General features: G+C 41.0%; 1 protein-coding gene across 13 annotated transcripts in view; it reads left to right on the top strand.

Annotated features, from left to right (window-relative positions):
- Positions 1 to 13990, top strand: part of RYR2 (ryanodine receptor 2) — a 768472-nt gene that overhangs the window by 379319 nt on the left and 375163 nt on the right. For all 13 annotated transcript variants that reach the window (XM_040464903.1, XM_040464902.1, XM_040464892.1 and 10 more), the window contains 3 exons: positions 1798 to 1919; positions 7400 to 7583; positions 10766 to 10901. In XM_040464903.1, coding sequence (XP_040320837.1) covers positions 1798 to 1919; positions 7400 to 7583; positions 10766 to 10901 — 442 coding nt within the window. The remainder of the gene's footprint in view (positions 1 to 1797; positions 1920 to 7399; positions 7584 to 10765; positions 10902 to 13990) is intronic.

Below are 13990 nucleotides of genomic sequence, written 5' to 3'. Positions count from 1 at the left end.
CTTCCTCTCTTGTTTTTATCATTGACTAAGAATCTAGGCCAGTTGTAGAATGTCCCGTGTTCTAAATGTCTCTGAATTATTTTTTCCCATTGCCTTTGTCCCTTGTAATTGCCATAAATTTGAAATACGGTCTGGGGCTATGCTGTCCAAGTCAGCAGTTCTTAGCCACATGTGGCTATTTGGTACTTGAATGTGGCTAGAGCTACAGGAACTGAATTTTTCGTTTTGATTTTAATTAATCTAAATTTAAAAGCTTATGCTTAATTAAATTATTAGAGAATTTTTGTGCATGTTTGGAACAGCTTAGGTATGTGAATGTACTCTTGCAACTGTAAATGTCATCAATTCTAAAACAAATCAAGTATTTTCACTAACAGTTTGGTATCTAAATCAGGATACTCTAAGTATCCTGGATTTTGAAGGCAAAGAAGAATGTTAAATACTTCGTGAACAGGTTTGTTCTGTTTATTACATATTGACATAATATTTTGGATACATTGGGGTAAATCAAACATATAATTAAAATTTTACTTTTTAAAAAAACTCTTTTAGGGGCGCCTGGGTGGCGCAGTCGGTTAAGTGTCCGACTTCAGCCAGGTCACGATCTCGCGGTCCGGGAGTTCGAGCCCCGCGTCAGGCTCTGGGCTGATGGCTCAGAGCCTGGAGCCTGTTTCCGATTCTGTGTCTCCCTCTCTCTCTGCCCCTCCCCCGTTTATGCTTCTCTCTCTGTCCCAAAAATAAATAAACGTTGAAAAAAAAAATTAAAAAAAAAAAAAACTCTTTTAGTGTGGGTTCTTGAAAACTCAAAGTTACAGATTTTAGGAACACTTTCTGCCACCCCTCCCCCCCTACCCCATGCTTCCTTCTAATTACTACTACTCTTAAGGATAAATACTACACTGCTTGTGATACTGGAGATGAGTTTTATGCAGGGCTTTTTATTTTAATTTATAATAGTGATTTTCCGGATTTGCTACACTGCATCCTGTATTATTTATACCACAACATTTACCAGAAAGGTTAAAGTTCAAAATGTGATTGCACAAATCATCAGGAACAGAGTGAATGAAGCAAAATTCTTAACTCAGATATTACTTTCTAAGAGTTCTAGTCTAGTATCAGATTTTCCTTGTATCTTTTCTTAACAGTTGAATATGATATATGGTTATGGGAAAAATATGGGTAGAAACGATAACATGTAGACACATTTTTGTAAAGACAGAAATAAGTTTCCATCAGGAAATCAGTAGAAACTTCAGGTATTATTTTGCCATTCTAAATACTTAAGTGGTAAATGCAAAAAAAAAAAAGTGTTCATATATATAAGTATATGTATAAGTATATATATATATAATATTAAAAAAGTATATACCACTTGAATGAGTTATTATAAATCATGCAACTCAAGGGGCACCTGGGTGGCCCAGTCAGGTAAGCATCCACTTCTTGATTTTGGCTCAGGTCATGATGAGACAGTTTGTGAGTTCGAGTCCCGCCTCTGACTCTGTGCTGATAACATGGAGCCTGCTTGGGACTCTGTCTCCCTCTCTCTCTGTCTACCCCTCCCCCACTTGCTCTCTCTCTCAAAATAAATAAAAATAAACTTAAAAAAAAACACACCTCACAGCATAGTTTTCATTATAAATCTGAATAGTTGCACATAAAACCATGTCTGGCTCACTGTGAGTATGAACCGTTATTGTTATGGCTCGCCTTTGAAGTGTGCATCTTCTTAGATGGAGATGTTTAGAACGGAGATGGTGGGAGTAATGGCAGGGTTCTTTTGCATTTGCACAGGCTATTATGCATCATGAAGGTCACATGGATGATGGCTTAAATCTCTCTAGATCTCAGCATGAAGAATCACGGACCGCACGAGTCATCCGGAGCACTGTCTTCCTTTTCAATAGATTTATAAGGTACGATTCCTTTTGTTGTGGTGGTTTGATGTTTTGTCTCGACTTCTTTATTGGCTTTACAAATATACAAGTCTAAAATACACTACGGTGGTAAACCTACAATTTGGTGGGTTGGCAATACACATTACAAAATGGGAGCTAGGTGGTTTTATGTCTTTATTTTAAATACACTTTTAAAAAGGGAATGTAATTTTATTTTTTTTTTAATTTGAGAGACGGCATGCGAGCAAGTGGGGGAGAGGAGGGGCAGAGAGAGAGAGAGAGAGAGAGAGAGGGCGGGAGAGAGAGAGAATCCCAGGCAGGTCCTGTACTGTCAATGGCAGAGCCCAACACAGAGCTCGATCCCACAAACCATGAGATCATGACCTGAGCCAAAATCAAGAGTCAGTGCTCAACCGACTGAGCCACCCAGGTGCCTGTGCAATGTGATTTTAGAAATTGTGTGTGTAACTTGTATTTGATAGCTACAGGTTAGGATTATTCTATAACATACCCTTGTTCTGGACCTGTTTATATTCCTTTCACACTGAGGGTGATGAAGCCTACATACTTTGTGAGTTTTGAACGGTATTAAAAAAATAAAATGATTCTTACAGTAACTAAGTTTCATACCTTCTAATGGAAACAGTTATATATCTTCAAACTAAATCAAGCTTTTGCTCAGAGTGTTTTCTGTAACATTATACCAATATACAGTCTGGCTTGTGATGGGTATCATACATCTCTTTAAACTTGCCAATTTGAGGGGCCTCTGGGTTGCTCAGCTGGTTAAGTGTGTGACTTTTGGTTTCGACTCAGGTCATGATCTCATGGTTTGTGGGTTCGAGCCCTACATCGGGCTCTACACTATGCCTGGGATTCTCTCTCTCCCTCTGCCCTTTCCCTGCTTGCTTGCTTGTGCTCTCTCTCAAAATAAACAAACATTTAAAAAAAGAAAATAGAGGCACCTGAGTGGCTCAGGCAGTTAAGCGTCCAACTTTGGCTCAGGTCATGATCTCACTGTTCATGAGTTTGATCCCTGCGTCAGGCTCTGTGCTGACAGCTCAGAGCCTGAAGCCTGCTTTGGATTCTGTGTCTCCCTCTCCTCTGCCCCTCCCCTGCTTGTGCTCTGCCTCTCTCTCTCTCTTTCTCTCTCTCTCTCAAAAATGAAAAACATTAAAAAATTTTTTTAAGAAGAAAATAATTTTTAAAAAATAAGTAAACTTGCCAATTTGATGGAAAAGTTTATGTATGTATATACACACGTGTATGTATATACATATATGTGTATGTATTTACAATAATTTTTAAGTTGAATTTATTCAAGAATTGTGAAAATAGGTATATTTCATGTTTGTTGACCATGTATTTTTTTTAAAGGTTCAGTCCTCTTTTTTCTTAATTTTTTAAAAATGTTTATTTAGTTTTGAGAGAGAGAGAGAGAGAGAGAGAGAGCATGAGCAGGGGAGGGTCAGAGAGAGAGGGAGACACAGATTCCAAAGCAGGCTCCAGGCTCTGAGCTGTCAGCACAAACATGGGGCTTGAATGCATGAACTGAGAGATCACGATCTGAGAATTCAGAGGCTCAACTGACTGAGCTACCCAGCACCCCCTGTTGACCATAATTCATTCATTCTTTCTTTCTTTCTTTCTTTCTTTCTTTCTTTCTTTCTTTCTCTCTCTCTCTCTCTCTTTCTCTCTCTTTCTCTCTCTCTCTTTCTTTCTTTGTTTAAAATTTTTTTAACGTTTATTTATTTTTGAGACAGAGAGAGACAGAGCATGAACAGGGGAGGGTCAGAGAGAGAGGGAGACACAGAATTTGAAACAGGCTCCAGGCTCTGAGCGGTCAGCACAGAGCCCGACGCGGGGCTCGAACTCACAGACTGTGAGATCATGACCTGAGCTGAAGTCAGACGCTTAGCCGACTGAGCCGCCCAGGCGCCCCTTTTTAATTTCTCTTTGTGATTTACCCATTAGTTAATTACTTAATTATTTTAATATTATTTAATTCATCACATTCATGTATTTTTTATATATGTGGGTTTTACTTATATGCTCATTAGTGTTTGCTGAACCTTTAGACTTCCTAATTTGTACAGTTCTTAAAGATATCTCAGAAACTTTGGAATGTTTTACATAATTACAGAATATTATAAAGGGTACATTATTTTAGGTAAAATAATTTGATTCTTCTGTAATATTCATGAAAGCACTAAAATTCTTTAAAATCTCCAGGTCTTTATAATATTGGCATGTGTGTTTTCCAAAGTAAATTATTTTTAAGTATTCATTTTATTAATGTAGATTTATTTACTATTAAGAACCTAATTTTTAAAATGCGAGGACAGACTTCTCTTTTTCACTGCTTACAGTGAAGGTCAAGGCCATTTAATATATCTTCATTTATGTGTCTTGCGCAGTTTATTTTCTGTGACCCTTCTGTTCCTTGTTTTCCAGGTCAGGATAGCGGTGGTGGTGATGGTAGAAGGGTGTGTGTGTGTGTGTGTGTGTGTGTGTGTGTGTGTGTGTGTGTTTGTATTTGTGTTGTGAGAGGGATTCTATTCTTCTGGAATGTACATAATACATATGAAGCTTTCTTTTCCTTTAGGTATATTAATGAATGTATTCTTTTTTTATTAAAAAAATTTAGCGTTTATTTTATTTATTTATTTATTTATAATTTTTTTTTTCAACGTTTTTATTTATTTTTGGGACAGAGAGAAACAGAGCATGAACGGGGGAGGGTCAGAGAGAGAGGGAGACACAGAATCGGAAACAGGCTCCAGGCTCCGAGCCATCAGCCCAGAGCCTGACGCGGGGCTCGAACTCACGGACCGCGAGATCGTGACCTGGCTGAAGTCTGACGCTTAACCGACTGCGCCACCCAGGCGCCCCTAGCGTTTATTTTTGAGAGATAGAGAGAGACACAGCATGAGCAAGGGAGAGGCAGAGAGAGAGGGAGACACAGAATCTGAAACAGGCTCCAGGCTCTGAGCTATCAGCACAGAGCCCAATGCGGGGCTTGAACCCACGAACATGAGATCATGACCTGAGCCGAAGTTGGACGCTTAACTGACTAAGCCACCCAGAAGCCCCATGTTAATGATGTATTCTTAAAGGAAATTATATAAGGGAGGAATCTGTGGTAGTAATATTGTTTAATCTTCAAATTAACAAAATATAGATATGAATTTAAGGCTTTATGTTTTCTCTGGCATAGTATAATTCTACTACCTTTGGATTTCCCCAATTATTTTTTTCCCTTCATTTTTTTGTTATTGATAAATTAAGATGATAAATGTCTTTGTAGAGATGGAAGTTATAAACCTTAACATAATTAACAATTTTAGGGTCTTGGATTGTATTTGTCTGACAGGAGGCTTCTGGAAAGTAATTAAATGGTTACATTTCTGATAGTGAATATATTCAACTTAATAACCTAAAAGCTGACATTTATTATTGCTCCTTTTTAGGTTTAAAAATGTAGATGTTATATTTGAATCACCTTTGAATTTCATTTACTTCAGTATGATGAGAGTTGAGTTTCACTTTATTACCAATGTATTTATGATTCAACTAAAGTTTAATAGGACAACAGGTTTAGAACAGGAATACTTCATTGCATATAAATTTTGATTTTAAAAGAGGAGAAATAATTTTCTTATGACAAGTTCTTTCTATTAGTTTTTGGGCATAGAAAGACTTATCGAGATAATAAAAGTAGGTAATAGATAAGGCTGAAGTCAGCTCTTCAGAGTTTATTTGTAATCCTTATATAATTGATGATACATTTTAAATTATATTTTTGAGCATTGTAAATTTAAAGAAAAGCTAATTCTCTTACGAGGCTCTTATTGTTTTTAAAATGTGAAGTCTAAAATACATAGCTAGCTAGAAACATTTCCTTGTAATAACATATTGCCATTTGATTTGGCTTATGCAGAGAGCAGGAAAGGAAGTATAATATTGTGTGCATTAAATTTTGTCTTGACTAATATGAATATTACTATACCAACTATAGTACAGGCATTCTCACATTCTTTTATGGTGTCTGTTGTGTCTTTTTAAAACTAAACTTAGTTTGGAAAGATGTGGTTTACAAATAGTATATTTTAAAGTTCTTTCCAGATATATTCAGAACTAGGAATTTTAAAAGTCTGAATGTCAGGAAGCTTAACAAATTAACCCATTTATATGCCAGTGATATGTTTTTCTTCAAAGCTTAGAAAATGCAACGTTTCTTAGTCCGATTTTAAATACTTTTTTTTTCAGATAAAAGCATTTTAATTTCTTGTTTTCTGATTAATAAGAAAAATTTTTAAGTTAAAATCATTGGAATATATTTTTAAACAGGCAGGAATTTACAAAATGACAGTGAGGGTCAGTGATGTAGCAGGTAACAATTCCCTCTCTAAAAACAAAAAGTAGAACAATTAAAGCCCAGAATTATGAATCTGGGAAGTTGCATCTTAGACCTTGAAGTATGTGGTGATTCAAAATGTGTATCAGTTAGTTTCTAAATATTGGGACCATTGGCTTTGTAGGATTTGGTTCTTGAGCCCTTCAGTGTTTTGTCTAGACTAGTTTCTCTTGATACTGGTGGTTTTCTTTTTTAAGTTTTCATTTATTTTGAGATAGAAATTATGAATGAGAGAGGGGCAGAGAGAGAGAGAGCGAGAGAGAGAGAGAATCACAAACAGGCTCTGCACTGAGCAGGCTCTGCACTGTCAGCATAGAGCCTGATGCGGGGCTCGAACTCACAAACCATGAGATCATGACCTGAGCCGAAGTCGGACACTTAACCCTATTTTTTAGGGCGCCCCTATATTTACTTTTTTTTTTTTTAATTTTTTTTAATTTTTTATTTATTTTTGGGACAGAGAGAGACAGAGCATGAACGGGGGAGGGTCAGAGAGAGAGGGAGACACAGAATCGGAAACAGGCTCCAGGCTCCGAGCCATCAGCCCAGAGCCTGATGCGGGGCTCGAACTCACGGACCGCGAGATCGTGACCTGGCTGAAGTCGGACGCTTAACCGACTGCGCCACCCAGGCGCCCCTAGGGCGCCCCTATATTTACTTTTTAAACATATATTTATTTACTTTCTGGGGGAGCACAAGCAGGGGAAGGGCAATAGAGGGGTCAGAGGATCCAAAGTGGGCTCTGTGCTGACAGCAGAGAGCCCAATGCGGGACTCGAACTCAGGAACCCTGAGATCATGACCTGAGCTGAAGTCAGATACTCAACCAACTGAGCCACCCAGGCACCCCCCCACCCCCAATACTGGTGTATTTAATATAGCATCATATATAGTTGGCGAAATTTAGAATTTTTTATTGGAATATATTAATTATTGCTGTTTGAGGAAAACTAGGACCTTTCTTATGGGTTCCTTTTACAGGGGTGTGGGGGGGAGAGGGTAAAGCTTTAACTCATCCGTGGTCTAAAAAACAGTAAGATTGCAGATCGCTGATGTCGAGAAATGTTTGCTGTGTATTTTAGGGGCCTTGATGCGCTCAGCAAAAAAGTGAAGGCTTCCACAGTAGACCTCCCTATAGAATCTGTGAGTCTGAGTCTGCAGGACCTGATTGGTTACTTCCATCCCCCCGACGAGCACTTAGAGCATGAAGACAAACAGAACAGATTACGGGCTCTAAAGAACCGTCAGAATCTCTTCCAGGAAGAGGTGAGTTTCCACCAACATTCATTTCCTTTATGCTGCTGTCTTCGGAAAACCGCTGCTCTGGGGGGAGATTCTCTGACAAGGTTTGCATTTGGAGTTGGATGAGCAGGTAAACAGTGGCATAAGGGAACCGGGCCTTGGAGGAACCCTGCAATCATTTTTGTGTCTCTGTCAGCGAGTGCTAATTTGAAACAGTGAAACTCTTCACTCCCCTGGCAAAGGCATTTTATTTTACTGTCGGCTCAGCCTTCTGCACTGATCATTCACTGCACTGCAGTTCGCTTCCTGTTTGTTACAGACACACAGTATCTCAAAGTGTCCGAACGAACACAGGCTTTGAAAAGCTGGAGGGTTTTTAGACTCGTCAGCAGGTTCTCGAGGCTCTTGGGAGGTGCCTGGTCCCCAGGGAGCCTGGTGTTGAGAGAGAGAAACTGCCCAGGGGAGGTCAGGCCGCCTGTGGAGAGACAGAGCTCCAGCCTCTCTGCTTGGACAGAGCAGATGCACTTCTTACTTTTACATGGACTGAGTTTTCGCGTGTGATTTTATTTCACGCACCTTCCAGTAAAAAAGGAGTTCACGTGCCATATTTTATAGACAGAATTACAGAAGGACCAAGTGATACGTCTAATGCTCCTTTGAAAAGAGTGTCGGAATTACTGCCATAGAGAAGAATTTCGGTGGGAGGATGGCAGAGGTGAGCTGGCAAATGCCACCGGCTCAGTCCGTGCTCCCCTTCCTCTGAGTGCCCCCTGTGTGTGGAATAATGAATGTTTCAGAGTAAAAGTGTCTAAGAAAGAAAGGTTAGAGAATATTGACGAGTACCCACAATCCCTACCTCTACCTTCTTCTAGTTTGAAAACTGTTTCCTAATTTTCCATCAACAGCCTTTGAAATTAACATTAATTTTTGAGGACTTTTTAGTGTGTATACAAAAAAAAAAAAAAAAGGTGGGTCTAGCGACTGTGGTGGTATGAAAGCACGGAGACCTGTGAACGTGAGCCAGTGACAACATGGACGAGTTTGATGGGACATTTTCTTTTTTTTCTTTTTAAGTTTTTAAAGTTTTTATTTATTTATCTTTGAGGGAGAGGCAGAGAGAGCAGGCAAGGGGCAGAGAGAGAATCCCAAGCAGGCTCCGCACTGTCAGAGCAGAGCCCGATGCGAGGCGCGAACTCATAAACCATGAGATCGTGACCTGAGCCGAGACCAAAAGCCGGATACTTAACCAACTGAGCCACCCAGGTGCCCCTGTTGAGACCTTTTCATCCTGCATCTGCCAAAATATTAGACCATGCTGAAATACTGGGCTATGAAAATTCGAAGGATTGATTTTGGATTTTTTTTCAATTTCTCGCATAAGACAATCCGGACGGGAACCGACAAATGTACTTAGGGCCGTGGTCCCTCTTACAACTCTGTGTGAAATAGGTTCCCTTGATTAGTCAACTCTTCCTTTTGTGTGTTTTGCCTCATTTTGGCAACCTTGATCTAGAAATAATAATAAAAGCTTAATTTCAAATTTAGATAGCATCTTTTTTTTAAGTTTATTTATTTATTTTGAGAGAGACAGAGATGGCACAAGTGACAGAGGGGCAGAGAGAGAGGGAGACAGAATCCCAAGCAGGGCTTTGCTTGGAGCACAGAGCCTGGTGTGGAGCTTGAACCCAGAAAACCATGAGATCATGACCTGAGCCAAAACCAAGAGTCGGACGCTCAACCTGCTGAGCCCTCCAGGAGCCCCAGATTTAGATAGCATCTTGCACAGTGGTATAACGGATTTTTTATTTGCTTCAAAGCTATCTTTTCATGAGCTTGTCTTTATTCATTTATTAGATCTTTAGCTTAATATTAAAAATGATGATGACAGTGCCTACCCTAAGAACTAGGATTCATTCGTGCTGTTACAGGGGAGGAAAAGAAATATTTTTCCTCCACTCATCTCAGGTTTGTTGGCCGAGGCCCTGCAGATCAGAGTGACAAAAGACAGCTATATAAGAGAAAACACGTGGAGGTTTATTAACTGGTGAACCCTGCATATCCATGGAGCACTCTGTGATGAGCAACTCAAAGGAGTGGTTAGAACTTGGGTTTGTACAGCATCCTAACAAAAGGACAGTAAGTTTGTAGAAACCGAAGAGACAAAGGAAAGGAGTTTTGAGCGTCTGGGGCAGCAAGTTGTGGGAAGGTAAATACAGACGGAAACTAATGGAAGGTGAGGGTGAGTTAGTAAAGTTTCTTAGGTAGATTCCTCTGTGAAGCCTCTGGGCTGATAAGCGTTGGGCATTGTTTCTTGTGATTAAACATCTCCCGCCCTTCCTGGTGGAGAAGAAAAAGAGAATGTTTTCTTAGTTGCCTTCAGCTCAAAATAATCCTTATGCTAGGGACAGCTGAGTGGCTCAGTCGGTTAGGTGACGGACTCTTGATTTTGGCTCAGGTTCATGAGTTCAAGCCCCACATCAGGCTCTGTGCCAGTGTAGAGTCTGGTTGGGATTCTGTCTCCCTCTTTCTGTCCCCCTCCCCCATTTGGTCCCTATCTCTCTCTCAACATAAATAAAAATAAACTTAAAAAATTAATCCTTGGGGTGCCTGGGTGGCTCAGTTGGTTAAGTGTCCAACTTGGGCTCAGATCATGGTCTCGCAGTTACTGAGTTCGAGTCCCACGTTGAGCTCTGTGCAGACAGCTCAGAGCCTGGAGCTTCGGATTCTGGGTCTCCCTTTCTCTCTGCCCGTCCTCCTCCTGTGCTCGCTTGCTCTCTCGTTCTCTCTCAAAAATAAATAAACGTTAAAAAGTTAAAAAAAAATAATCCTTATGTCAACGTGGAATATTTTTTAGTGAACCTCTTTGTTTACTCATGGTAGAATACAGTTGTGATCAATTCCTTAATCTAGCAGTAAACCTTGCCCGTGCAAATATGAAGCACATATTTTGATTTTGTTCTTCTGCTTCTATCTGAGAACAGCCTGCAGGATTTAGAAGCCACTTGCATTACTTCAAGAACGTTTTATTTCCCATGCAAATGTGTTTCTTCCTGTCATGTAAATACATGGCCTCAATTTTCTTTATGATTAACAGGCTTACTTCAGGCCAGCCATTTTTTTTTTTTTTTTAATTAATCAACTGAGCATCATTTCTCGTCTGTGAGCAGCATCGCTGTTTCTCAGGGTAATTCTTGTTAACTTTCCAGGGCATGATCAACCTCGTGCTCGAGTGCATCGACAGGCTGCATGTCTATAGCAGCGCGGCGCATTTCGCGGACGTGGCGGGGAGAGAAGGAGGCGAGGCTTGGAAGTCGATTCTGAATTCTCTCTATGAGTTGCTAGGTAAGACGTCTAATGGTTTTCGAGGCAGCCAACGCACGCCCGTGTAGAACGATCCCATAAGTTTTATGACCTGCTTCTTAATCGAAGCTCAATGTGTTTCCTGTTGTTGCACTAAATCCTAGTGATGTTTGGTATTTACATCCATCCCTGAATGTGTACCGTGCCCAGAGCAGTAGATTTGTCTTCAGCGTGTGGAGGGGAGACATCAAGGGTGTAATTTGGGGGGGGTGAGGGGCCCCTGTATGCATATGCAGGAGATATTTCCTTTGTGATTCTGAAGTTAGTCCCCCAAGACTCCTCTTTCTCCCTCACCAGAGTCTCGTCAGGGACGTTCATCTTCCTTCTGTCCTTTTGAGATTTGTGTTTGCAACTTACATTTTTTTTAATTGTTTTTTTAACATTTATTTATTTTTGAGAGAGAGAGAGACAGAGACAGAGTGTGAGCCGGGGAGAGGGAGACACAGAATCCAAAGCAGGCTCCAGGCTCCGAGCCGTCAGCACAGAGCCTGATGAGGGGCTCGAACTCATGAACTGTGACATCATGACCTGAGCCGAAGTCAGATGCTTAATTGACTGAGCCACCCAGGCTCTCCATGCGTTTGCAGCTTCTAGTGTGCTTGACGTATGTTAAGTAACACTTGTGGTTTAGGTGCATTCCTGTCGACTGTATGCAAACATACGTCCTTATTGTTTTTGGTCTGGGCTATTCCAATAGCTTCTCCATGTCTCTTGTCAAGAACTATGAACTTGGAAGCTACTGAGCTGGCCTCAAATTAGGATAAAGAGGGATAGTTTGTTTCTCAAAGCAATGGACAAAGCCAAAATATCAGCATCTGGGGGCCAGTTCCCCAAACCCCACTTCTCAACAGGATATTATGAAGGGGACATTTGACATGCAGTGCGTTGAGTTACTGGTAAGGGATTGTGACTCCCAGTCAGTCATGTTGGAAATACGCTTGCCTGCCCTTTGCTTTGGGTGGAGACACCATCTCTCTCTTCCAAGGCTGCTTGCTACAAACATCCGTGAAAAGATGGCCCAAAATAAAGGTTTCAGTGGCTCATTCGCAAGACACACAAGAGCAGAAGCCCTGTGAAGAATTAACTCTCTCTCCACTCACCCTCACCCCCCACAATCCCACAGTCATCTGGTGAACTGTAGCTATGTGTCTCTTCCGCTGAGAAAATTCTCAGCTTCTCCCATCGTTCCAGAAGGCCAAGTTTAACTTGCTTTGCCTGGTACTTGAGGCCCCGGTGAACCCTTTTAGGCTTCCCCTTGACTCTGTCCTTCCCCTTTCTCTGGCCATACCCACTTTCTCAGTATCCTGGCCACATCCACGCTTCAGGGACATTTTCCTACTCCCTCCTTTCCCCAAATTCCTGTATATTCTTTGAGGCCCAGTTCACGCGTGACTTTCTTGAAGTTAATCTTGACATTTTTTCTAAGTTTCAAGCATGATTGAACAGTTCCCTCGCCCTCTCTCTCTCCCTCTGTCTCTGCTTTCTTGGAACTCAATATTTACTTGTTTGTAGCACTTACCACATTAGTTACAAATGCGACCATGATCTCCAGGGCAAGAAGGGCACCTTTTCTGATTTGGCCATCTCTGTCATCGTGTCTGGCACATGGCAGATACTCAGTAAATGTTGACTAGTTAAACAAATCGGGTTCTGATAGAGTAGGAAAGTGTGTGCCTAAGTGGAGAAAAGAAGTCTCAAGGCATTTTTTTTTCAGCAAAAAATGGGAAAGTTGTCAAAATATTTAGATATTATCTATAATCTAATTGAAACTCACTAAAATTTAATAATACTATTTAGCAAATAGAATTCTTGTGCCTGATCCCTTCAGGTGGCCTGTTTTATCTGCCATAACAATTAAACACATACGGTTTGGTATTTTCAGAATAAGGGGTAATGCTGGCTAGCGTGTCTTTGAACAGGACCCAGGATATTGAGGCTTCCTAGGATTGTGGATTTATTATTTTTGAGAGACAGAGACAGAGCATGATCAGGGGAGGGGCAGAGAGAGAGGGAGACACAGAACCCAAAGCAGACTCCAGGCTCTGAGCCATCAGCCCAGAGCCCGACGCGGGGCTTGAACTCACGGACCACGAGATCATGACCTGAGCCGGAGTCGGTGGCTTAACCGACTGAGCCACCCAGGCGCCCCCGGGATTGATTATTTTACCCATGAAATCATTAGGGTAAGGATTTTATGGTGCCCAAACCCCTTGCAAAGTATTTCTTTGTCAGTGAAGAAATTACAGCACGAATTTCGGCATTTGGTAGAGTCTGGAGTATGGTAGTGGTTTTGCCACCACAGTTTGACCTCTTCACTGGGTACAACGCTGGCTTTGTTTCTGTGACAAACTAGGTGTTGAGGGTGAAGAGGGGTCTAGACCTCTGTGTGTGTTTGAGGGTAGAAAGGGTTATGTGCAGAAAGTGTGCTATTGCAGACAAATGTAGGTGATGCACATCTTACTTACATTTTCACATCAGCTCTCTCTGTAGTCTGTTAGTTTTTTCTTTTCACTGGGTCCATGCGTTCCTGTATCCATAAGTAATACAGGTGGACAGAGAGAAATATAATGCATTTTTCTAAAATCATAGATTTTTCTAAAATCTTTGTCATCCGGCAAAGTCAACATTTAAGTTTTATCCTTTTGGGCCACATATCCCTCAAGCCTGTCTTCCTTTTACTTGACAGAGTTCATTGGGGATTAAGTTGGATTCTTTTAGAACCTACTGAAGGAGTAGTAATAAACTCTATAAAATGCTGGGTGGGACCACACTCTTCGTCGGAAGTGGTTTTATGACTTAATTTTTTTTTAATTTATTAAAAAAATTTTTAATGGTTATTTATTATTGAGAGAGAGAGAGAGAGAGAGAGTCAGAGTGTGAGCAGGGGTGGGGCAGAGAGAGGGCGAGACACAGAATCCGAAGCAGGCTCCAGGCTCTGAACTGTCAGCACAGAGCCCGACGCGGGGCTTGAACCCACGAACTATGAGATCATGACCTGAGTCAAAGTTGGATGCTTAACCGACTGTGCCACCCAGGCGCCCCTGACTCGATTTTTCACGGGAACATGGCTG

The sequence above is a fragment of the Herpailurus yagouaroundi genome, unplaced genomic scaffold, assembly GCF_014898765.1.
Source record: "Herpailurus yagouaroundi ecotype Mexico unplaced genomic scaffold, PumYag 530, whole genome shotgun sequence".
NCBI lineage: Eukaryota > Metazoa > Chordata > Mammalia > Carnivora > Felidae > Herpailurus > Herpailurus yagouaroundi.
Note: the sequence above shows the minus strand (reverse complement) of the source record. Positions and strands in the feature narration are given on the sequence as shown.